The following is a 26,003-nucleotide window of genomic DNA, read 5'->3' on the forward strand; positions in this document are numbered from 1 at the left end:
GATGAGGCCGGCCTTGTCACGTGGCCTGGCAGAGCATTGTCCTCGCTTGGGATAGACTAGGTCTTGGCGGTAGAGTGAGGGTTTCTGGGATGAGGTAAATGTTGCCAGGTTCGGTGGGGAAGAATTCTTCTTCTTAAGCAGATTTGAACTTGAAAACCTGATGACAGAAGCAGCTGAGTCTCAGCAGAGAGGAAAAAAACAAGGGAGGCTGATTTAACCTTGGGCTCCAACAGCTGGAGTCCACCCAGCGTCCCTAGGGTGGCTGCGGCGGGCGCTGAGGGACAGGGAATGAGGAGCCGCCTCCCCAGGGGTCCCCTGTCCAGGCAGGGCCACTCCTCACCTCCCTCTTCTGCGGAATTCCCGGCTCCTCCTCCTTCCCAGCGCAGAACCTTGAGGTTTTACTCCCTGAGGCTTCACTGGTCAGGGATCCGCTTCTCAGGATCTTGAAATGCTTCTCAGTTCACCTTCTCATCACCCTCTTCAGGGGCTTGCATTTGGGGACATTTGATCTTCATCTCCACAGCCCGTTCTTATTAAAGTTAACTTAGGGATTTTTTTTTTCCTAGAGAAATGCTTATTACTGGGGGTAAAAAGAATTTTTTTAAAGTAGTCACGTAGGTGAGGGTTTAAATGCAGCTTTAGCACTTAAACTTGTCTGAGGCTCTGATTCTGCAAATGGAAGTAACAATAACTGCCTTGCATGCTTGTTGTGAAAATAAAATAAGAAGATGCTCAATAAATAATATCAGTTCTCCTTTCTGCCTAAGGAGCCCCTCCTGTGCGTGCACACACACACAGACACAGACACACACACATATGCAGACACACACATACAGACGCACATACATGCACAGACACACACACACACATACACATACATACACAGACACACAGACACAGTTTTTACTTAAGAAACATCCTGAGAAGAAGTACAGTGGAGAGACAGACCTGTGGTTTGCTCACCCCTGGGTACACCAGAGTCTTGGAGGCACTGCTGTCCCCGGGGAACTCCCTGCAAAGTCTCCTCAAACCACTCGCAGGCAAGAGGTGCGTCTGTTGCCACCACGCCTGCAGATACCACGTGAAATGACACACTGCGGCTGGGTGACTGTGGCTTCTCCAGTCTTCCTCTGAGGGGCCCTTGCTGTTGGGATGCAAGAGGTCATTTTCCAGGGTCCTGGAGTGTCCACCAGTCTAAAGAGCATGGGGGACCAGCTGTCTGTCCCTCCCTAGGCAGATGAAGAAACTGAGGCCCCAAGACAGGGCATGCAGAAGGGCAGCGTGGGTTTAGCTGTCCCCTGATGGGGAAGTGGCGTGGGATGGGGTCAACCCTGGACTGAGAACACTGTCCCCTTTCTTGGTTCCCAGAGCCTGTCAGATCCTCGTCCCCTTGATTCTGGGAGTTTTGCTCGGCCTGTCTGTAGAACAGGCAAAGCCCACAGATGTATCCGATATAGGTGATGGCAGTAAGGTCCTCGGAGCACCAAGGATGCCTGCGCTGTGGGCATGACACTCACCTCTCACCCTGTGGCCACAGGCAGCGGGTACCTTGTTTTGCATTCACCTTAACCGGAAAGCAGTAGTTCTGTTTCTAATGTAGAGCTTTTCGTTTGCTTGTTTCTAGAGCAAATCATGGAGGAAAATAAAAAACATGGTGCACTGGTCTCCCTTTGTCATGTCCTTCAAGAAGAAGTACCCCTGGATCCAGCTGGCAGGACACGCAGGTAGCCGCAGCGCTCCCAGACTCTCCGACGGGCTGTCCGGCTCCTTGGGGGGTGTCCAGCATACGTGGTGGGCAGGCCTGGCCCTAGACGCTCGTGGGGATGAAGCGTCTGTACAGGTGCTCTCTGAGAGACTTCGCGGTGTGCAGTCACGGCCGCACTTGAGGGATGGGGCCTTAACACTGCCTTGAAAATGCACACGGACGACTGTCCTCCGCATAATCTGTGCCACCTCTGCCCCAAACACACACAAGCCCCCACCTGGTCTCTATCTCTTTCAGTCTCTTTCTTTCAGTCTCTCTTCCAGTTTAACTCAATAAAACAGATGAAAACACCCATCTTTCTAGCTTGCCCACCCTTTGTCACCCTGGAAGTGATGAAGTGCTTCACTGGTGCCTGTTGTATGCCCGCATCGCTGTGTTCCTCAGGGTGACAGCGCTGATGGAGATGTAGCATCTGCCCCGAAGGAACCCGTAGCTGGCGGGGAATGCGGGCAGGTCACTCCATGAGTATAAGACAGTGTGGAGTGCTGGGTGCAGTGGCCAGGCCCTGGGCTAGCCATGAGTCTCCAGGTGGCCCCTCAGTGACGAGAGGAGGGACATCTAGGGATGTCTAGCCCCCTCTTGGTGGCCCTTTGTTATGCATCATCCTCAGGGGGCATTCCAGTGGCCGCCCACGGACTTGGCCTTCATGAATTTAGGCTAGCACAGGGTCTGACATTTCTTTTATATCCTCAACCACAGTGGCTCAGCCTAAGGCAGGTGGATGGACACCCTTCTCATTACTTACCTGAGGGTGTGGTGCCCAGATGGGCCGAGCCTCGGATCCCCACTTCTCAGCCCATCTCCCTGTCCTGGCACTAAATCTGGTCCTATCAGGACTTCTCCTCTACTGAGACCAGAGACAACTTCGTGGCTAAGAAGCAGGGTTGACAGTGGGGTTGGGGGGCAGTAGTCACACAGAGATGGGTGAATCGGTCCTGGCACAGACCTCTCACTTAGCCCTGCCCACCCTCCAACAGTGAACACTGGCGTGCCTCCATCTTCAGAGGAGGAGCCTGGGGTCTGGGAGGTCGGGGAACCCTGAGTTGCTGTCAGGGACTGAGGGGACTGGGACTTGCACCCACTCCCCTTAAAGGGCTCAGTCCACCAGCAGGGACGTGGGCACCCCTTCAGCCCTGTGGTTGGCAAGCCCCACGGCCTCCCTGAGAGGCTGGGGCACTGAGATGGAGGGCCAAGGGGTGATCAGAGCAGGGAGGGCCAAGGCTGGGGACCCAGGGCCTCCTTCCGCCTTGCTCTGCAGGGAGCTTCAAGGCAGCTGCCAACGGCAGGATTCTGAAGAAGCACTGTGAGTCAGAACAGCGCTGCCTGGACCGGCTGATGGCCGACGTGCTGAAGCCCTTCGTGCCTGCCTACCACGGGGACGTGGTGAAGGACGGGGAGCGCTACAACCAGATGGACGACCTGCTGGCCGACTTCGACTCGCCCTGCGTGATGGACTGCAAGATGGGCATCAGGTGAGTCAGGCTCCTCGGACAGAGCACACTCGCTCCTCAGCACCCAGCCCGGCCAGGCGGCAGGTGCCGGGTACGGCATCCAAGGCTTCCAGGAGGCCAAGCTTTCTGGGCTGTTTCTGAGGCCTCGTGTGTGCAAGGCCAGACTAGGGGGCTGGTTGGACTTCACCCAGTTCATCTCACATATGTGCAGAGGGGACAGGGATGCTGGCTTTGCCCACGATGGCCCCTTCCCTTCTCTGGTGAGCTGAGGTGGGGCAGGAGCCAATAGCTGGTGGGGCCAGAATGGGTGGGAGCAGAGCCTCCCCAGGGAGAGGGTAGAGAGACCCACCAGGTCAGGTGGGCTTGCTGGGGGGCAGCAGGGTGGGAGAGACTTCTCATCCCACGCCTCCCACCCCCACATCCCTACCCAGCCAGTGAGTGGGAAGAGGAAGCTGGTTAGTAGATCATGTTGGTTTGCCAAAAAAAGGCCGTTGCCTGTCATAAGAGTGTAACGGAGGAGGGAATCCAGGCGCAAGAGAGGCCCTGACCACAGGTACTGGCTCACCTGCATTCTGGACTGGTGCTGGGGGTGGCCCCGGCTTGACGGCTGCGTGCTCCCAGGCCCAGGGCAGGGCCCAGAGGCTGGAGAGGTCCATGGGCCCACGTGTGGAATTGGGTCCCCCTCAGGCTCTGTCCTTCATCTCAAGAGTCACGGAGTAGCTCCTTCTTCCCTGTGGGACAGGGGACAGTGAAGTTCTCTAAGGCCTAAGATCGCTGCCTGGCTGCTGGTGCCCAGATGGATGGCCAGATGCTGGCCTTCTCCCTCCCAGCCCGCCGCTCACCGGGGAGACAAGGCTCCGAGAAACAGAGCTCAGAGCTAGAGCCTGCATTTGCTTTGGATGGTTTAAACAGTTTAATTTCTTCTAAGAGGACATGGAGAAAGAGGAGTATGTGTGAATATATGTGTGTGTGTTCAAGAGAGACAGGGGTCAAGAGAGAAGCAGGCCAAGCCAGTCAGTTTTCCTTCCCTCCTCATTCCTCCTGGGAGCTGTGTCATAAAATCACACCCTGCAGGCGGCCCTGCTATGTTTCCTGGCGTTGCCTGCAGGGCAAGGACGAAGGGGTGGGGAAGTATAGGTCCTACTCTTTGCTCTGGCACTGTCCCCAGCCTCCCTCTCTCTCTATCCAGGGCTCTCACCATCTCCAACCCACAGAGTGGAGACAGAATGTCCCTCCAGCCACCACCTGGGCACGGCTCTTCCCCAGAGTCTTATTTCTGTCCCTGGAAGGCCCTCCCGGGTGCGCCAGGATGAGCCCTTTCCAGGGGAGACACATAAATATTCTGATTGGTATTCGCTCAGACCATGGACAAGAAAGCACACCCTGTGGGAAGAACGCATGGCCAGTCAGTCCTGAAAGGCTGCTCCCTGTGCCTGTCTGCTCCTGGGAGTCTGCTGGGGATAGGAGCCCCCCCTTACCAAGGCTGTCCTTAATCCCCTGTCACCTGCAGCCTCTGTCCCACTGCACCCCAGGGCTCTCAGGAGAGACCCAGAGTGACCAGCAAAGCTGGGACAGGTTTAACCCAGTCCTGGGCAGGGCCTGGAGGCTGACGGAATGGGTGGGTGAGGATCCTGGGTGGAGGGAAAGAGGTAGGTCTCACCCCAGCCCCGCCGTCTCTGTCTCACAGGACCTGAGGATGGGCCCTTCTATGCTCTGAGTGCTGGGTGCTCCTTACGGCCACCCTGGCAGATGGGCCATAGTCTAGTCTGAGCTGGAGGACTTTGACACCAGAGGTTAAGGGACTCACCACGGCACACTGCCAGGCAGCTGCACAGCCCACGTCTGCACCAGGTAGATTGAGCCTGGGCTGCAGTTGGGTGCTTCCTAGGGACTCCGTGCTGGCCAGAGGGAGGACGCCGGAGCCCAGGGCCCCACAATCACTGAGTTCCCAGCGGGAGGGGTTTAGACTCATCACAGTGGTGGAAGGGCTGATCAGCAGACCCCGTCTCGGCCATGGTGGGGCTTGAGGAAAAGGTGAATGAAGGCACAGTAATGTCCTAACTAGGGGTGTCTTGGGAACCCCAGTTCACGGACATATGCTCACCTTGCTCTGGGAGTTTCCTTAGACTTGACCCTGCAAATCCATGTGTTATGTGACCTTCCTTGGAGAATCAGAAGTGTCTTCCTGACATCTGGACCAGGGGCTGGTGGGTGGAGACCAGAACTGTCTGTAGCACCTCTGCCCTTTTGGAAGAGGTTGGAGAAGATGTGGTGGGAAGTGGGTGACTTTGGTGTGCCACCTGTTGGTTCCCTGTGGGCTGGCTGGCTGCCTTCCCTAGAGGAACACTCCCTTTTCTTGGTCTTGTGGCTTCACCCAGCAGGCTTCACCCCCCATGTGACAAGGTTTGGCCTTCATGCTGGGGTGGGGGTGGGCTGGGCCAGTGTTGGGGCTTTGTGGAGAGACTTGGTGGCTTGTGTCCCAGTGGACCCCTGGCCCCACCATCTGGCTGGTGACCCCATAGGCATCTCTGCCCAACCCTTTTCCTCTCCCAAGGTTTAACAACTCTGCCCAGACTGAGCTGCGGGGGCCCTTTTTGGAGAATCCCCTGTGTGGAAAGGGATTTGACAGCAAGGCCTGCTTCCTGTTTAAGGAGATACTGAGAGCTCTTTACAGAAGTGCAGCCACCCACCACCCTGCAGTCCCCTGCAGTGCACTTAGGAGCGTTTGGGGTGGCAGCCCCTTCCCCAGTCACACAGCACACACACAAATACACACACATGCAAAAGCCTCCTGCCTCACAGCCTCTACCCTGAAGCTCTCATCCTCTCTGTCCTGGCTCTGCACGCACAGTAGTGTGTGTACATGTATGTGTGGGTGCAACATGCATATAGTAGTGTGTGCATGCACATGTGTGTACGTGGGTGTGCATGCAAGGGTATGACCAAGGGCAGACCACCTCCTTATGGTCTTCATCACCCCTGGAAGGTCCTAAATGACCAGGCTTAAGTTCACATCCAAGGATTTGCTTTCTTCTTGTAAGAGTTGGTCTAGTGGTTTCTGGAAGCTCATCTTTTAAGGGCATCATGGATTTGAAGTTCGGTCTGTTCTGGATCCCAAACCGGCAGGCTGGAGGTGTGGTGGGATGCGATGGAGTCAGGCCCCAGAGACAGATGGGGGAGAGTGGAGGCCAGGCTAGTTGTCACAACTCCCACCCACGCAGGCCCTGGGAGAAAACTTCCCTCTGCTCAACTGACACTGCAGATTTCTGTTTCAGGAAGGATCACAGACAGCAGCTGAGCCGGTTGTAGGGGGAGAAGGGGAGTTTAAAGGAGAAGTAAGGGAGAGGGTGGGCGTTTGTGATGTGCAGCAGTGGGGACTCACCCCTCTTTTGGTGATGGGGGTCAAGGAGGCAGCCTGGGGCCAGGAATTGTCTCAGGCTGCTCAGATCCTGTACTGTCCCCACTCCTGTTTCCTCCGCCAGTTTCTAGGGGACTCTGGTCAGTTCATCCTGCAGGCCGGGCCTGCCTGTGCAGAGGGCAGGGCGGTGAACGGTTTCATTGACCGCATCTTCTTGAGCCCTGGTGTCTCAGGATTGGGGCAGGAAGAGACGGGCATGTCATGGGCTTTGCCCTCCAACACTGTGGCCCCTTCAGAGGCCCCTGACCTTTGTTCTCAACAGGGTGTCCCCTCTTTGGTGAGAGCCTCCAGGCTGCTGGAGCCCTGAGGAGATGGGTGGGGTGGGGACAGAACACGCTTCCCGACCCACACAGGTGCTAGCTTCCAAAGCCCTCGCTTTGAGGGAGGGTCCCAGGCAGCCACGGGGGCACAGCTGTCACCCTGAGTGGATGCTGCCCTCAGCCCCCTCTCCCACTCTCACCCCAGCAGGATGAGGGGAGGGACAGAAGGACAAGCCACCAAGCTGCCCTGCCTCCTCCTACCTCCTCTGCTGGCCCCCGAAGGAAGAGCTCCTTGGGCTTTGTCAGTAGTCTTGGAAGGAGGTTGCTCCCATTGGGCCACGCTGCTTTGTTCTCAGTCAAGAGCCAGGCCCAGTCCAACCAAGCGTGTGCCCATCCTGGATGAGCCTGACTTGACTACGTTGACAGCAATCCTCAGGCAAGGCACCAGGGGGCCGAGGTCCAGCCCACAGCCCTCACGTGGCCTCCCCTCCCTCGCAGGACCTACCTGGAGGAGGAGCTCACCAAGGCCCGCAAGAAGCCCAGCCTCCGGAAGGATATGTATCAGAAGATGATTGAGGTGGACCCTGAGGCCCCAACCGAGGAGGAGAAAGCGCAGCGGGCCGTGACCAAGCCGCGGTACATGCAGTGGAGGGAGACCATCAGCTCCACGGCCACCCTAGGGTTCAGGATCGAGGGCATTAAGGTGAGGACAGCCAGGTGTGGCCTGAGTGCCCAGCTCCTGGATGAGGAAGTCATTGGGTTTGGGGGGCCCCACCAGCATCCACCCCTGGGGTGCTGGCTGCTCTCAGGACCCTTCAGAGGTGGTAAGATTCCTCTCTGCACAGGCCCAGGGCATGGGCAGCCAGCCTCAGGGACAGATATTTGGGGAAACTGGCCTACTCCTTGGTCTGGGTCTGGGTGGGATGACCATGTAGGGGCCTGGGGCCCAGAAGCAGGGATGGTTTCTAGCCCTGCCCAGTGATGAGTCCTCTGCCAGGAACCCTACATTTACCCCAGACCATGCCTGGCACTGAGAGCCCACCCAGGAGCCAGCTCACTGGATGCCAGTGCGAGGCACTGCCTTGTTCTGCCCATGAGCAGAAAATCAGGACTGACAATGAGATGCAGACAAGGGAGGGAGCATGCTGGCTGCCTTTGACATTCGCGCCGACTTCCCTGGGCAGGTGGGACTAGGCACTGCTCCTCCAGGTCGCCAGACACCTCTGCACTGAGGCCACCTCCAACTTCTGGGCCACCTCATTCTCTTTTCTTTCCCCTTCACTCTCCCGAGAAGGGCCTGGGGATGCTCTCCCTGTATCCATGCCTCCTCTGCTGGTAGATTTGAAAGCAGGCTCAGACATGTGCTTCACCCCAAGGAGCGAGGTTGCAGGCACCGGCCCCGCGGTCTCAGGCAGCCGTCTGTCCTGAGCGGAGGGCAGTCCTAGAGCCTTCCTGGGTTTCCATTCTCTGTCCATTCTTGGCCCGCGTTGGCCAGCCCTGGAGTCAGAGTTGGGCAGCGCGGAGCCCTGACTCATAAGTGAGCAAGGCCAGAGCGGCTCCCGCAGCCTCCTGGCAGATGGCATTGGGTGGAAGTTTCTGCAGGCAGTGCCTCGCTGCCAATGGTTTTGAGTGGGGGAAAGTTTTCACCTTCCCCTGGGACTGCTGCTTGGTGAGCTCTGAGCTGAGAAAGTCATCTGCCCCTCCCCTGTCTTCTGAAATCAGGCTTTCGCTCTTTTTTTGCATTTAGTGTGAAAGCAAATTATATGCTCATCCTCCTCCTCCCAGTGCTCCTTTTCCTTTCTGTATCTGTTTGAAACAACCTTCTTTTCCCTTTACCTCTCTTCCCCTCTCAAGCTGGATCTTCTGGTCTCTGTCCGTTGTCTGCCCATCTTCTGGGACTGAGGGCCACCAGCTCTGAGAGGAGCCAGCTGTCCCCAACAGCACTCCACCAGCCTCTCCCTCCCTTGGTCCAGGAAATGCCCCCTCAGAGAACCCCTGTGGGAAAGGTCCAGCCCAAGATGTGCCGTCCACCCACCCCTCGGCTCTCTCCTCCTGCCCAGGGTCCCGCCTGTTGGTCGTCTTCACCCTGGTGGTGCACAGACGCAAGTCTGGGGGCTCCTAGTGGACTCATCCTTTCTCACCCTTTGTCCTTAAAGAACAGATGTCCTCATAGAAATACTAAGCCCCGCGTGCTGCCTGAACAGCCTGGAGCAGGCGTAGTACTGCGCTCAGGAAATGGAGCCTTTTCTTGGGCTGGGTGGGCCGGCAGTGTTATATCTTGGCTCTCGGGGAACCTAAATAAGAGGCCTTAAATTACAAAGGGAATCATACTTGAGGCAAGGAGCGCCTCTCTCCTGTCTGTGGGGAGGGAGGGCGTCCCTGGAAAGCAGGGAATTTGAGGCACCCAGTTTCCAGGGCCCAGGCCCCTAGTGGCAACTGAGGCCCATGCATCTCCCTCAGCCCCTGCTGCTCAAATTCAGGACACTCAGGACGGGCTCCGGCAGCCTCGCGCCTCCATTCTTGGCCCAAGCGCGCCTCCTGCCTCTAGGCCTTCCGAATGCCTTCCATTCTGCCAGGGACACTGGTGCCACCGCTCTGTTCTCCTCAGCCAGGGCCCAGGGCAGCCTGTCCTCTGCTGTGCCCATGCAATTGACCTCCCTGTGCCTGGACAGATCGGCGCCGGCCTCTTTGTACCACACATGGGCACCTGGCCACCGGGCTGTCAGGCTGGGGCCCATGGCTCTGCGGTTGGCGCGGTGACCCCCGGGGATGAGCCCAGCACCAGCCTGGGGGCCCTCTGCTGACCCCTCCTGGACGGGATGCCATTCTCCTTAGAAAGAAGACGGCTCTGTGAACCGGGACTTCAAAAAGACTAAAACGAGGGAGCAGGTGACCGAGGCCTTCAGAGAATTCACTAAAGGAAACCGTAACATCCTGGTGAGTCGGGTGTCCCCTGCCAAGGGGCTGGCTGTATGTTCTCCGGGCAGGGGTAGCTGCTGCCTCTCTGGAGGCTCTTGCCCAGCCTGAGGCTGAGCCAGGCTGGCAGCCGTGGTGCCCACGCAGAAAACCCTGGCCCCAAACTTCTGCTTGGAAGGTGAAAGGAAAGTGGAGTGGTTATCAGCCCCATCGGGGGGTAAACAGGGAAGCTCGGTGAACACTCACACATCTTTCCCTTAACCAGCAGCGTCTGCTCCCGAGAACATTTCCGCCCCCTTCAGAGCAGTCCTTTCCACTGCTGTATGCCTTTAGCACCCACTGCCTGCCAAGTAGTGTGTTCAGTGCTCACCGAATCCTCACAGCAGCCCCCTGCAGCGGGTGGGCGGTCTCGTCCCTATTTTACAGATGGTGAGACTGAGAGGTCAAGGACACGCAGCTAGGAAAGGGCAGAGGTGGAACTCACACCCAGGTGGGCCGGCCGCCTGCTGGTCCCTGCACTTCTAGGCCCGGCCGGGCCTCTACCCAGCTGAGACCAAGTGAGGGAACTGTGCTGGGGAAGTTGGGGGTTGCTATTTACATCACCCTCCCCAGGAAGAACTGACTGGCTTTCTGAGACTAGAGGTGTGGGTGGCAGAAGTTTATGACAAAGTGACTGTATTTTCCACTGTGGCAGCAGGCAGGCTGGACAGATTCTCTGACCCCTGGGATCAGCTGAGGTAGGGTGTGTTGAGCCTCCACACCCCAAGTGCAGGGGGCCCTGGGACAGCCAGAGCCTTGGGTACAGCAGGGACGTGGGCCTTCTCCTGCCCAGCCTCCCAGGCTGCTGAGTGGGGAGGGCTGGACCCAGGCAGCCTTTCTCCAAGGAGCCTCAGCGCTGGCTGGAACTGGGGACTCTCCCTCCCCTCCTTTTCCGGCTGGGGAAACTTCGCTTGGCCCCTGGCAAGAGCTGAGGCTTTGGTCATGGGACATGCACCCAAACGCTTCCATAACCTGAGGCTCTGGTTCCTGGGTCACCTGCCCGGGAGGGTGTCTGCTCCTCGGCAAAGCCTGCCGCAGAATGCAGTCTTCCTGCGCCTAGGCGTGAAGGGCTTGCTCCTGGTGCTGAGCCCCGGGCTGGCGCTGCTGCACACGGGCATGGAGGGACCGTGTGTGCCTGGGCCACAGGCTTCCCTCGCAGCCCCTGGGGAGGGTGGGCGCCCCCAGAGCCAGCACAGCTCAAGCTGGGGTCTGGAGGCTCCGTGGAGAGGCCCCTGGTAGAGATGTTTGTGGCTCCGGCTCTTACTGTGTCCTTTCCAAAGTCAGGGCACTGAAGTTTCTATCAGGAAGACACACACCAGGGCAACTAGGCTCTCTGGGTGCTGCCTCTACTGCCAGCATTCCAGAATAGACTTAACCTTCCTGTGAGGGGCTCCTGGAAGCTGCAAGGCTGTTCAGGAACTGTCCCTCCCGGCGCCTCTGGTCACAAAGCCGTGTGGAGGGAAGGAAACCTGGGACCAGGGCCCCAGCTGCCCTGCCTTCTCTGGGCCTGTTTCTTTGCTTCTGGATGAGGAGGTCGGAATAATCGAGGTGGAAGCCCCCTCCCACACTGACACTCACTGTCCAATGACCCAAATCAGGCTTAAAATCCTCCCCTACCTCCAAGTGTTTAAATCTGATCATCTTTCTTTTCCCACTCAGATCGCCTACCGGGACCGACTGAAGGACATTCGGGCCACCCTAGAAGTCTCTCCTTTCTTCAAGTGCCATGAGGTAGGTGTTAAGCTTTTGTCGTCGTGGGCAGAGGGCGGTGCCCCGTGTGGTCGGCCACGACCCTCGGGCATGCCTGCCTGAGCTGTGGGCCGGCCTCCGTGCTGGCATACCCGCTTGCTCTGAAAACCCTGGGTTTTTAGGGTGCATACAGCCTGCAGGCCATCAGGTCGGGCACCTTGTGCCATGCAGGAACCATGTCGTAGCACGTCTGGGTCCGGCTCCCCATCCTGCCCGAGACTGTCGCCATTGCCCTCTTTCTTCTCCCTCTCCCTCCAGGCCACTGAGGCTCATGCGCTCCAAGTGGCGGTGGCAGGACTTGTCCCAAGCACCCAAGGGGCTCAGAGCAGAAGTTCTCTGGGCTGCTGGAGTAGCCCAGCAGCCCCCCCCATCACCACCCAGAGATCTTTAGGAAGGGCAGGCAGGTGTTCGGGTACTGCTCTGGGAGCAGGGCTGGAACTTTCCCTTCTCCTGCCTTTGCCTGCAGAGGCAGTAGGCAGCAGAGAGGGAACGGAGACAGCTGGGAGAGAGGATTTGGGAATTGTCCGTGGTTCTGTGGAGGGGTTTATAAGATCCTGACATCGGGGAGCCCAGAGCCCCCAGCCCCATGTGCGGACACACACACGGACATACCTCTACCTACAGGCTCTAAAATGGTTATTGCTGCGGCTGGTGCGTGTGAAGCAGGAATTCCACCACTTCCTGCCGACTAGCAGCTCTCTCAGGAAGGCAACCCTTGAACGATCTTGTATGGAGGCAGCCTCCGCCCGAGCCCTGCCCACAGAGAGGGCTGTGGATCCAGCAGGAGAAATTTGAGACAGCTGGTCCCAGGGCGCCAGGCAGGAGAGCTTCCCCAGAGGCAGTAGGCCAGACCCACAGAGAACCATTGTGCAGATTACATGCCAGCCTTTCTCTGGGCAGACAGCCGGCCTTGCCCTTGGGTTTTATCCCGAACCTGTCCCTCGGCCAGGGTGCACCTGTCCCACTATATGAGGTGGCCCTGACAGAGGTGCCTGGACAGGGCCACCCATGAGGAAGGTGTAAGGTGTCTAGAGGGGAGGCTCAGTGTGGCTCAGCCCTGAGTAGCTGTGCTGGGTCTGGCCGATCTCGAAATGCCCTTTTTTCCATCCTCACTGAAGCTCAGTGTCCCTGGGGTGTCTTTGGCTCATCCTGGAGTCTCTGTGTTCCCAGCTTTGTGCAGCCTGCGTTGCCTCCTCCAGCCGGCCTGCTTCCTCTGGAGGAAGGACTCAGGCCTTAGGGCCACCCATGACCCCCTGGTGGACGGAAGGACCCACTGCTGCCCACTCGGCAGCCCCAGGCTGCCTCCTGCAGCTTTGCGCTCCCTCCTTCAGCACTTGCTGTAATTTCCTGAAAAATTGTTTTGCTGTGCTCTTTCTGGAGGCTCACTCAGAAATCTCAGGTCTAGAAAGAGGCCAGCTAGGAACAGAATGCCCCTTCACTGGGCTCAGCATTTCCAGAGGGTTTTCCCGGTGCTGCCCAAGGTCCTGGGAGCTATAATGGCACCCCAGCCCCTCTCCATCCCCCCTTGTCTCCTCTGGGACTCGCACGGTGATCCAGCAATGCTGGGATGTGTTTATATTTGGGAAAGCACCTTACCCCATGCAGGTGCTCTGATCTGGCCCAGAGCAGGAAGGGTGCTTGGCGCCTGCTGTCCCCGGCAGAGACCATGAGTGTGAACCCGCCTTAGAGTCCGTCTGCCCAGGACTTACAGGGGGTGTGCTGTGGGGCTAGAGATGACCTGGGAAACTGCCCACCCTCCTCAGGAACTGTGAGTGTCTTTTGGACAGTGTCCTTTCCCCTGCCCTCTACAGGTAGGAGGGTGGCATCTCCTCTGCCCCTCCCCTTGGAGTGTTAGGTTTGAGTCAAAATCTCCAAAGGGAGGGGCAAGCCCCATGGTTAGCTGTGGTCTAGAAATAGGGAAAGTGTGCAGGTCAGAGCAGAGTCAGAGAGGAGGGGTCTGCCACCCTGGACTCCTCCCTGCTGCCACCGACACAGAGGGTGGTCAGGGTTCTGGATCCCACGTCCTCTGCCCCTGGCATCGCCACTCTTGGGCTCTGCTTGCTGCCCAGGTGAGAATGGGGGCTAGAGCTGCAGGCAAAGCTCTCAGCACTTCACGGAGGCCTCAGGCTTTTCCGAGTCCCCTCAAGTGCCGGGTCGCACAGTGTGGAGGGCAGGGTGGGGGCCCTGGGCTGTCCCGTCTCATCCCCCTGCTCCCCTGCAGGTCATCGGCAGCTCCCTCCTCTTCATCCACGACAAGAAGGAACAGGCCAAGGTGTGGATGATCGACTTTGGAAAAACCACACCCCTGCCTGAGGGCCAGACCCTGCAGCACGATGTTCCATGGCAGGAAGGGAACCGGGAGGATGGATACCTCTCGGGCCTGAACAACCTCATCGACATCCTGACGGAAATGTGCCCGGACGCCCCGCTCGCCTGAGGCTGCCCCACACCCCACCTCGCCGCGTCCTGGCCTCTTCTCCCCTCTTACTTCCCTCCTCCTTCTGAGTTTTTCCTTCACTTCTACCTGGGTGCGAGCCCCAGAACTGACCCTCCGGAACGGCACTACAAGACACTGTGCAGAAGAGGAGATAAGATTTTCTAGTTATTTCCTAATTGAAGGGCTTGGCTTTGTCCATAGGATCTCCTGCTAGCAGAGAGACCCAAACCCAGGCTCGGCTGCCTGCAGGGAGGTCAGTTGGGTTTAGATCTGGAGGGAGGTACAGCAAGCTGTGGGGTCCCTGACTCCAGAGGGGATCCTAGCAGATGAGCCCCCTCAGCCTTTGGGCAGGCTACCTGTGGGGGCCTGCTGCCCCCTGGTGGCTGGTGCTGTTAGCGCCACTGCCGCGCACAGCTCATTCTGCTCCATCCTCTCAGCCTGGGTTGGGGGTCGGGAGGGTTGCTATAAGAATAGGTCCCTGGTGCCTTTCTGGTAGTTGGGGCACAAAACCACTGGGAACAGCATGTAGGCCATGAATCAAGTATCCTCTGCTTAGCAGCCCAGGGACTCCCAGAGATGCTGTGGTGGCTTTTGTAGGGCTGCTAAAGCAGGGACCCCACCCACCCAGGATTGAAACCCTCCAGCACTAGGACAGACCCAGGAGCAGGAGGAGTCCAGATCCAAATTGGCTGTGCTCTCCAACACTGGCCTTCCCGGGAGGGGGCAGGCAGGAGCTGTGTTGCTCCATCTCTGATTTCCGCCCATGGATTCAGAGGGACACTCTGCAGACCTGAGCTTCCAAGGATGCCACCCAATCCCCAGAGCTGCTTATGCCTCCCGCTCCTCACCTTGCTGTGCTGGGGGCTGGGTGGCCGTGGGCCAGGACACAGGCAGCCCCCAGGGGAAGAACAGAACCAGCAGGGGACACTTCTATTCCGTCCCCCCACCTGCCCCACCTCCTGGTGCCAGGCAGTCTGCCTGCTGCACACCCAGGGCTCCCATGAGGTCCAGGGTCCTCAGCCATTAACAGGACAGAGCTTCAGGCCTGCGCTGAGCAGGGAGGTAGCAGGAGGCTGGCTTCCTGGCATCATTTTCCTCCTGAAATAAGTCTTAACAGCCTGAGGAACTTAGGCCTGTGTCCCAGACACGGTGTAGGCAGCTTCCAGAGTATGTGGTGGGTGCCAGGCATCTCCTCCTGGAGTGTCTAGGTTGCTTGAAGATTCACAGAGAATCAGTTGTAAGCCTTATTTTAACTGTAAAGCAAGTAGGTCTGTATTATTGAGAAGAATGTAAATTTTGCGTGACTTCTAAGGAACAAAACTCCGGCTCTATGACCATTTGGAGCTGTGGCCCAGGTGCTCTCCTTTGCGGTCGAGGGTACAGGAGAGCAGAGTTGAGGAGCTCCGGCCGGGCGCCAGGCCAGCAGAACTGGGCCCGTTGCTCTGCGGGGAGCTTCTTCAGGGACACATGGAGGTAGTGTGTCCCCAGGTGCGTGTGCCTGGAGGACCAATGCAGAGGGAGGGCTTCCTGGGCTGCCCCCCATTACCCCAGGGTCTCTGGGGGAACTGTCAACTTGCCCATGTGACACATACATTTTCCCTTTTCATGCTGGGTGAGTGACAGTTGGTGGGGGTGGAGGGTGGGACACATGAGAATGTATAAGTACAGATTTTAAAAAAGGAAATCACTTTCAAACTTCCTGGCTCTTGTTCAAAACAGCAATGAGCTCCTGTGTGGGCTGACTTGCTAAAGGTCACACCCCCGCCCGGCTGAGCACAAGAGATCTTGTGACAGCACCTGACCTTAGAAGGCAAAGCCAGCTCGGGGTCTCAGGAGGTGTAGTCATTTATGGGGCAGGAGAGACCCCAGGTGTCTCTGCTGCAGCTGTCTGCGGGGAAGGGACATCATTAATTCAGATGTAAAGGTTCTACCACTATGGGCTGGCCAAATCACCCTATGAAAAAAGTTTGCTAAAGCAGATCAATGCTATGAACAAAAATTACAGGGGACCAGCCTAACTGATTTAAGAGAACAAACATTCTAAGCACTTTAAGCAGACACCAGTTGTCTGCAAACAATGTGCTAATATGCAGGCAATTTGTTTAGTAAAGGGGGCCCATAGGGCCTCTTACTGGCAATCCTTTGCTTTGGGATACATTATATATGTGAATGGTAGAAAGTGGCATCTTGTAGGGTAATTCTAGGGGCTTGGGACTTTTCTATTTCCCGTGCTGGTTCTGCTCCTCCACACCTACTCTTTCTCCCCTCTACCCGCCACCCTTTTGTCTGAGCGGGATTGAACAATCCTGGAATGGGATTTCCCAAAGCCCCTGCCCAGGCGATCTGAAACCTTCCCCAGCCAGCCCGGTCTGGGCAGGGACTCCTTGGGTCCTGGCCGCTCAGGTGCCAGGAGGGTGGGACGAACCGGGTGTGCCTGCGCACAGGTGAGTGTGTGCCCTTCCAGCCGTGTCCCTGCCGGGCCCCAGGCGCTTGGTGTCCAGCCTGCTTAACAGTGGAGGGAGGTTTCTCAACTGCTTGTCCCAGACGTGCCTTTAGTGTCATGTAAGAAGTTTTTAAGTTATATTTATTTTGTCGGGTTTTTTAATTGCACAAAACACTAAGATTGAGAGGCTGGATTCTGTTTCTCCTTTAAAAGCTTTGCCTTGTTCCTGAACTTGCTTTCCTGCTGGTGGAAAGGGCCCAGATGCAGCCCTGGCCACCATCCCACCCCCACGCCCCACCATGGACTCTTTGCCCTGTTAGCTGTATTTAGCTTTGAGTTTCTCTGCATCCAGTCAACCCCCGTGCGTATATGACCCAGGCCCTTGCTTGGGAAGAAGCAGGGTGCTCACCCCCGCCAGTGCCTTTTGCTGGAGGAGAGGACTCCCCTGAGTGTTCTCCTTCCCTCTGAACCCCTCTCCCCGCCACACCTTTGGAGAAAACTGAGCTGTTACAAACCCCCGCACAGTGCCTGCTGGACTGACTGCAGACGCTCTGTACCTCCCTGAATAAAGGCCCTGGGGACCGCAGTGCTGGGTGCTGTCTGCGTGTGGTCCTTCTGACCCCAAGTCCTCAAGGAGTGTCTGGGGGGTGGGCGAGGGGGGTCTTTGGAAGCTGGAAGATCCATTTGGGGCTCTGACAACCCCCTGGGTATGGGGGTCAGATTGAGTAACATTTTAATCAGCAAAGGATTTAAAACACTCTTCAAATGTGGGATTTTAGTTTTGAATCCTGTATAAAATAATTGCTAAGACCTTAAAAAAACACAAAAACCACTCTTCAAAGCTACTCCTTTCTACTCTCTCCATGAAAATTTTTACACAGTAGCTCAGGGACCACGAAATTAGCCACAAAGTGCTCCCCACCCCCTGGGGCTGGGGGAGAACCTTGGTCTTTCTGTGTGAGGCACTGGGCGCGTGAATCTGTAGGCCCCTTTGATCCCTGTATCACCTCCATGAATAAGGCTGTGTAGTCTCCATTTTACAAACAGGGAAACTGAGGCTGGGACCAAACACTTTGACCTGGTAGCAAGAGGGGAGGCAGGGATTTAGATCCAGAATTTGCTAGATTTCAAAACCAAGTCTGTCTTCCTCCCTCCCGGGGGAGCATTTAAAGAACAGAGAGCTTTTGTCTTTGCCCTAGTCCCAGGTGCTAAGCACCAGGCTTGGCACATAGTAGCAGCCCAGCAAGGTTTTGGTGGACCGATGTGTCTGGGTGGCCGAGGAAGACAGCTGAGAGCAGGAGCCCCAGCAGCACATTGAGGATTCACCATGCACTTCCCTTCAGGTCTTTCCCAGCTCTGGATTGCTGGTGGCTTCACTTGCAGAACTCAGAATTCTTTATCTGTGGGTTGATAACATCCTTTATCATTTTGAAAAATTATAGGACAAAAGTACCAAAATAGCCACAGGGCCTTTGCACCTTCTGTCCGATCTGCTCTTCCCAGGTTATCATGTGTTAACTATGCTCACTTCAGATTCTCACACCTGTATCTCATTCCTGTTCGTTCCCCACAACTACAACTGGCTGTGGGCTGCAACCATTGTCTACGTAGGTTCACCTGAGTTGCTTCCTGCCCTTCCTTCCCTGTCAGCCCAGAGCCCTGGGATGTGCCCAGACCCTGCCTGTGTAACCTTGGAGTCTGGAGCACTTTAAACCCCCCCCCCGCCCCTAGTACAAACCTTTCACCAACGGGAGACGAGAACATGTCGCTGGATCCCTCCTCCTTCCCATCCACCTCACTGATGGATGCAGCCTGACTGGCTTCCCAGAAGGTGGCCCATGAGATCCAGCAAGCTGCTGCACTTCGTGGGGCTTGCACTCTGACAAAGCAGCAGGAAATAAGCCTCCTGCTCAGGCTTTGCTCCCTGGGGAACCTGAACAGGGATATCATTGCTTAGATCTCTGCTCAAATGTTGCCTCCTTGGAAAGGTCTCTGAACCCCAACTGTGTTCTCGCAGTGCCCAGTTTTATCTCCCACACACCCCTCGGGGTTCAGAACTGACATGGATTCGTGGCCTCGGTCCTCTACTGCCATCTCGTCTGCACTCCTTTCAGCCATCCATCTTCAGTATCTTTCCCTAGACCTTGTCTTTGCCAATAATCGGCCAGCAGAGTCACGCAACAAGGGCTTTCTGGAATGCGTGAGTGTCACCTTGTCTTCTCACCATCCTTCTGCTGTGGTTACCCCTCAGGGCTTTGTGATCACCTCCAATCCATGTGCAACCCCTGTGGCCATGAAACACCAGCCTCTGTGTCCCCCCCCCCCCGGGGTTTCCCTGCTCAGCCTCCTGTGCCCGTTGCACAGACTGACCAAGATGCTGCTATGAACTTTCATCCCCTGCACCTCTGCCCACCCCCTTCCTGCCTGGGACTGGGCCACTCACTGGATGGGAGCTCCTCTCCAGCACTGCAATTAGGGGACCAGGAGCATCCAGGCCTTCTCAGCTTCCGACCCCTCATTCTTGCTAACCTGGAATGGACCCCACATGTTCCACAGAGGCTCTGACCAGGCAGAAAGGACCAGACCTGAGGCCTTGGGAATAGGCTTTGAGGAGCCTGGGCACCACCAGAAGGCATGGGCCCCAGATGGGGAAGAGCTGTCCTCTGGCTCAATTAATGGGATCCTGAGTCTTTCTATCCGTTTCAAACTTCAGTGGCCAAGGTGGCTCGTAGAACCCTGCCTGCCCTGGGAAGAGGGAGTCAGCGTGTGAACCAGTGGAGCTCAGGGAGCCTGCTGCCACCAGGCCCCCATGTCCTGGGTGCAGACCTCGGGTGGGGTCTTTGTCCAGTGTCCAGTGTGGCCCCACAGCCTGGCTGGGGGTTTGCAGAAAACAACCTGAAGCAGCTGCTCACGTGCGTTCACTTCACTGGAAGTGTCTATTCTGGCCAAGAAGCGAATGTAAGATTCCATCCACTGCAGGTTAAACATTCCAGTTATACATCTGGGAACCAGGGAAATAGCCACTGCATGGCTCTGTGGACCCAGTGGACTCACTGAGAGATGGATTTGAGCCCAAACCCCTTCATCTCAGGGACTCAAAAACCCCCTCTCTACCCAGAGGCCCACAGTGGCTTTTCTGGCTGCAGGCAGCACTGTCAGCACAGACCCCAGTAGACTGATGGTTGGCTGGTGCAGTGGGAAAGTGCAGACCCTTCCAGAACCGAGTCAGCTCTCAGACCCGGCCAGTGATGGAGGCCTGCCCTGTCCCCCTCCCCCTGCCCCTCACTCTACCTGACCACAGGGGAAACCTGGGGCCACTGACATGGCCACCTTACTGCCTCTGACTTGGGGGCAAACCAACTTCAGAACTTCACCCTGAGGTTCTGCTTTCTAGGGTGACCAACTGTCTGGGACAGCCCTGTGTCGTGGGGAACCCGAGGGTCAGAAACCCTGCTGCTTCCCAGGACACTTCTGGCACCAGCCACCTTGGTTGGGTCCCCTGAAACATGGAACTGGAGATAAAGCTTCTGAGCTAACACTTCACTGAGAGGAACAGTCCCCAGGGGCAGGAGGGGAGGTGGGGGAGGTGAGGCAGGGACGAAGGCAACAGAAGCACGAGGGGATGAGTCAGAGAGGCCTGTGCACTAGTGTCAAGGGTAGGTCTTGGGGGAGGGAGGGGTCGGAACAGACACACCCTGGCCATCTGCCCCTATCTCTGGGGTGGCACCACCCGTGCACAGGTGCCCGTCCCCAGCAGGTCAGTGTGGTGGTGGCAGTGGGGCAGTGGCTCTATGACCATGGGGGCAGCACAGGGCTGTGCTGAGTTGCCCTGGTCTGGGGTGCTGGGTGAACCAAGTTTAAGGGGAGCTTTTCCAGTACATACCAGTAGGGCAGCGCCCATCTGACCCCCACCCTTAGGGCTGTCCTGCATTCTGCCCCTTGCATTTCCTTGACTCGGGGCCTCACACCCTCAGCCAGCTGGGTTGGAAGCTGGTCACCACATCAAATTGCTCCCCCAGTTCTGCCGGGTCTGGGGAGGGGAAAGAAACTGAAAGTAACAGAGCTCCCTGGGGGTCCACAGGGGGTTGGCTGGGGAGCACGCGGCTGTCTTGGTAACAAGGAGGCCAGGGAGCTGCAGGAAAACCTCCTTGAGCCATTTTGAGAACCAGTGGTCAGGGGAAGGCCTCTAGGGGAAAGGCTGGGAGACCCCACCTGCCTGTAAGCAGCTGTGGGCTGTCGGGGACCTCTTCTCCCACATCTGTCATGGCCCCGGGGTCTCCCAGGGAATTTCACTGAAGTCTGAGGAGTCCCTTGGCTTAACACAGTGGCTTTTCACCTCTTAAGGATCATGGATGCCTGAGATAATATAGAGGGAGATATGTACCCTCTTCCCAGAAAAATGCCCATGTACATATACACAAACAAATCCATATACAAACTCAGGGACTCCTAGACAGCCCCCAAAGCCCCTTGAAAAATTCCCAGATGGTGTATGGCCCCTAGTTTGAGAACTGTTGGCTTGTAATAGCCCTTTCCAGTAATACATTACGGACATGCGGCCCCCTCCCCTCACTGCATGGACATCTCTGTGCATCAGAGACCTGCCTGGCCTCTGACCCCACCTTTCCCCTCCCTTAACCGTCCTGCCTTCTGAATAGGCATCACCTTGGAACTATGTTCCACCTGTTTCTAAGTAGAGCTTTATTGGAAACAACCGCACCCATTCCTTTATGTACTGCTGCTTTGTAAATCAGAGGAGTTGAGTAGTTGCCAGGGGCTGAATGGCTGCAAAGCCTAAAACATTTCCTATCTGGTCCTTTAGTGAAACATCCTCCACCCGCTACCTTAGAATAGCTGTGACCACTGATGAAGGATTGCTACCTGTCAGGCGCCATACCAGGTGATTGAAAGCTAAGTAGTTTAATCCTTACAAAAACTCTGTGAGATGAGCTTTATGGACCACATTTTGCACATAGGAAAGCAGAGGCACAGAGAGGGTGAGTAACTTCTCTAAGATCACACAGCTGATAAGCAGCAGATCAGGCTTTGAACCAAAGCTCAAGATCTTGCCATAACCCTGCATGACTTGAGTCTCCCAAGCAGCAGGGTTTGTCCGCACACCTGGTTGCATCTCAGGCTTGCTGGGAGAGCCTGCTGTCAAGCCGTGAGTCCTGACAAGAACTTGGGAATGTTAATCTCAAGCATGGCCTTCTCCTGAGGGCGCGAGCCGAGCCGCAGAGGCTGGGGGTTTTGGGGTTGAGGGGAGACCGTGGATCAGGAGCTCTCTGACGAGACACTGTTTGTTCTAGACTCTGTGTGACCCTGTAGGGAAGTGCAGCCTATGCCTCTCATTGCCCGAGCACCACAACACCCAACACCCAGGTTCACTGCTGCTCCCCTCACCGCACCCGCAGCAGACGGCGCAGAGCCGAGTTCACTCGCCAATTCACAGGCTGGTGCACTTGACTTTCCACAGAAAAACACATCCTAACTTTCCCAAACACCAGGAAACAGAGTGTGTGCCGTTCTTCTGTCTTTGCTGTGACAGCTGTGGCCCGCTCCCAGCATACAGTGCGCTGTGTGCGGGCCGGAGACGACAAATTCAACAGAGACGTGAGGAAGGGAGTGGAAAGTGCTGAGTGAGGAGAGGCCTTTCACACTTTAGCAAGAGGTGAGGGCTTGCGGTTTTGTTTTTTTTTTTAAACAAGAAAATAACTAGTTTGGTATAATACTAACAATATAAGAAAGGGAAGTGCTTCCCTGAATAGGTGTCTGTCTCAAAACATAACAAAAAGCCACAGACTGGGTGGCCTAAATAACAGAATCTTATTTCCTCCCCGTTCTGGGGGCTGGAAATCCAGGGTCAAGGTCTTGCCAGGTCTGGGTTCTGGTAAAGGCTCTCTCCCTGGCCTGCAGATGGTGCCTTCATAGTGCGTCCTCATATGAGGTTGTGGGTGGGTGGTGCGTGGCGAGGAGCCAGCCCTGGTGTCCCTTCTTCCTCTTCCATTGACACCAGCCCCATCCGATTGGGGCCCCACCATTACAATTTCACTTAACCTTTATCAGGTCCTCACAGGCCTCATCTCCAAGTCCAGCCACATTGTGGGGTTAGGGCTCCAACGAACGGGGGCAGGAAACAGACGCTCCGTCCATAACAGACTCCCTTTTCTAACCAACTTTAGGGACTGTTTCCAACTCCACCTTCCTGCCCTGTACCTTCCAAACTTGTGAATGAGTAACGCAGTTCAGGGGTGGGGGTGGGGCGTGCAATGCTAATTTCCGTGGCTTGCAATGTGGTAACATGTATTTGGGTTATTTTAAAAATAGCTTCTGCAAATCATGGACCAACAGTATCTTACTCAGACAATTTGCTGTCGACAGCAACCCTGTTTTATTTCAATGGGGGAAAAAATGCCCAATTTTAGTCATGCTTTCTGAGAACACGTGCTGGAGTGAAATCAAGACCACAGTCTATAGAGACTGCTGAAATAGCGGGGCAGCGTCAGGGGAGGCTGCCCCCTACTGGATGGTCATGTGCACTACAAGGCACTTGAAGAAAAGGAAAATGGGATGGAGAGTTCTTCTAACTTAACAAGTCTGGAAGCCCCGCTGCTCAGGGAGACTTCTTCCTCACGTGTCCCCCACGAATGCCCTGGGGAAGAGAAAGTTCCCTTCCTTTTATGGCTCCCCCTAGCCTAGTGACATCTTCAACTAAGAGGGATGCAGTGGCTGTGGCAATGATGAAAGAATCACCAACAGCCATCACGGAGGGTTCACCGTGCCGGGCACATGGTGGTGAGGATGGGGACACGTTACCTCACTTAATCCTCACAACACCCAGTTGAGGGAGGTACTGTCAGTGTTATCACCTGTGTTGTCTAAATTAGGAAACTGATGCTTAGAGAGGTTAAGTAATCTGACCAAGGTCACACAGCAGGTGAACGCCAGAGCCAGGATGTGAACCCAGGTGTAAGGTGTGGCATGGAGGTGGACAGGTAAGCAGGCAGGTGCAATGCAGTGTGAAGAGGGCCATGTGGGTTCAACATGGGACCCCAGGGGGGCACAGAGGAGGGCGCCTGACCCAGGAGAGGGACCAGAAGCCACTGGAGAGAGGCTTAGCAGAGCAGGTGCCACCAAAAGTCAGTTTATAGGCTGAGTAGGAATTATCCGGAAGGCTTGGGGGTGGATAGAGGAAACAGAACCTGCAGACCCATGGAGGCACATGGAAAGACTCAGGGTCAGCTCCAGGTGGCCAGAGCAGAGGGTCTGTGTGGGGCTGGCGGGTGGACAGGGCCCTATCACGGGTCTGGTGAGCCTGGGGAGGTGCGTGGACTTTCTCCCAGTGACATGCGGCCATCCTGGTAGTCTCCTAGGCCAGGACATGACAAGACTACCCTAGTATGTGGTAGATTGCTCTGGCTGCCAGGGGCCTGGGGATGGAGTTGGGGGGTGGGAAGGAGACGGACAAGGTGAGGGGACTCATTAGGAGGAGGTTAGGATAAGCCAGAGGAGAAATGCTGGGGTCCTGAATGAGGTCGAGCCTTGGGCCGCAAAGATGTGAGAGACATAGTGTGCGTGCCCCTCCACACGTGGCCGTGGGAGGGCTGGGCCTGAGTGCCCAAGGGTGACCGGCTGGTAGACGGGGGCAGGGGGGCACCACTCCCCCAGGGGAAAGGTGAGAGGAGAAGCAGGATTGGGGGTGGGTGAGGAGGGGAAGCTAGTGAGTTTGTTTGGATGCCTTGAGTTAGAGATGCCTGGGCGACAGCCAGATGGAGCTGGCCTCAGCAGCTGGATACATGGGCCTGAAATTCAAGAGCAAGCCTTGGGTGGGAAACAACACTTCTGGTGTCTTCGGAATAGACCTGTAGGCTTCCCCAGGGAGGCTGGATTGAGGAGAATGCTCACAACATCACGGTAAGTGAGAGAAGCCGAATTCAGAATTGTGTGTGCAATTTAGAGTTAAAAGGAAAACATCAGACTATTAACAGTGGGGTTTTTTGAGTGATGGGCTCACAAGTATTTTTTATTTCCTTCCTTATGGTTTGCTGCTTAATCAAAAATTTCCCAGCAAGCACAGTTTGCTTTCATAATCAGACATATGTACATACGTAAGTATTTTGTTTTAGTCACCACCTCTGTAACCAAATCATCTGAAACCCTCCCGGCAGAGGTGGGTGCCCCCTTCCAAGTCTCTTTGGGTGCTTATCACACACTGTTGTTAAGTATTAGTTTAACTGTGGGAGGGTCCAAGTCCTGGTCATCCCAGTGACCTTAGCTCCAGCCAAGGGTTGGCACACAGAGGTGGTACAATAAATGTTTGCTACATGAGTGGAAAAATGAAACTTCGTGGCCTACTACAAAGCATGTACCGCAGTGGGTGGGCAAGATCTGGGACCCCCAGGGGCCCTGACAGTATCCTTGTCAGGATCACAGGCTGGGCAGAGGACAGGAACTTAACTGTTTACGGAGCTCCCAATCCTTGGCAAAATCTGTTTTTGAAAAAAATCTAGCTATCTGTAAGTGCTAATGAAATACTAATATGAAATAAGGATTGGTAATGAATAATACATCAACTCATAAATAAACTCATAAAAAGCAACACTAACTTCTACAGGGAACAGTTTGGCGATAAATAGTCCCAACTTTTTAAAGCACATACCTGCTGACCAAGCAAAACTACGCGGGTATCTATCTACAGATACCATAGCCCATATGTCCAGTGATTTTGGTACAAGGATATTCATTCCGGGACAACAGACAGCTGCAAATGCCCTCCTTGTCATCGTGGGACTGGCTGAGTGCATCCATTCTACTGCAGCTGTTACAGAGAGTGAAACCACTCTGTCAGCACTGAGAAAACACACTCTGGAACATCCTGTTAATTGGAAAAAAGCTAGATTGATAGCAGTGTATGTTTGTTGCCATGTAGGATCTCTAGCAACAATACTTGCTTCCCGGGAAGAGAGCTGTGGGTGGGATCGGGTGGGAGGGGGGCGTTCTCACCGCAGTATGTCTTTTTGTTACTTTGAGTTTTGCACCCTGCTTAGATACCCCCATATGAAAAATTTAGTAAGATAAATAAATATTTAGTGAGGCACAACTGATCACAGACTAGAGCAAGTATGTATTTTAAACCACAGCATGTCAGTTATATTTTGTTTTCCTTTTTTCAAAGTTCTGCTCAGAGGCACTAACCTCTCTGGTTTGCAGGCAGCAGCACAACTCTCTTTGGTATCTTAACAGGTTCTCCTGAAAAAAGTTGAGATGAAAAGCCTGTTTTTTATTGTTGTTGTTGTTTTTAAAGGAGGTTGGATGTGCCGTATCTGACGTCTCTGTCCTTTTCTCACTGCCAGCCCCTCCAAGGGGTGGCTCCAGGAGCTAATGGAGGGCCCCGAGGGGTTGCGTGTGGACCACGTGGGGTTGCTGGTGGCCCCTGAGGATGATGGCGGGTCCACTGGGAAGGTAGGGTGGGCTGGAGGAGCCTGGGGAAGCCCTGGCCCTCATCCCCCCAAGTCCGCTGGCCCC

At 55.8% G+C, this 26,003-nt stretch overlaps 1 protein-coding gene across 1 annotated transcript in view; it reads left to right on the forward strand.

Annotated features, from left to right (window-relative positions):
• Positions 1 to 17,064, forward strand: part of ITPKB (inositol-trisphosphate 3-kinase B) — a 95,974-nt gene extending 78,910 nt beyond the window's left edge. The window contains exons 3-8 of the mRNA XM_006198825.4: positions 1,625 to 1,724; positions 3,024 to 3,237; positions 7,393 to 7,597; positions 9,730 to 9,831; positions 11,509 to 11,580; positions 13,820 to 17,064. Coding sequence (XP_006198887.2) covers positions 1,625 to 1,724; positions 3,024 to 3,237; positions 7,393 to 7,597; positions 9,730 to 9,831; positions 11,509 to 11,580; positions 13,820 to 14,035 — 909 coding nt within the window. The 3' untranslated portion in view covers positions 14,036 to 17,064. The remainder of the gene's footprint in view (positions 1 to 1,624; positions 1,725 to 3,023; positions 3,238 to 7,392; positions 7,598 to 9,729; positions 9,832 to 11,508; positions 11,581 to 13,819) is intronic.
• The last annotated feature ends 8,939 nt before the right edge of the window (positions 17,065 to 26,003 follow it).

The sequence above is a fragment of the Vicugna pacos genome, chromosome 23 (assembly GCF_048564905.1).
Source record: "Vicugna pacos chromosome 23, VicPac4, whole genome shotgun sequence".
In the NCBI taxonomy this organism is placed as follows: domain Eukaryota; kingdom Metazoa; phylum Chordata; class Mammalia; order Artiodactyla; family Camelidae; genus Vicugna; species Vicugna pacos.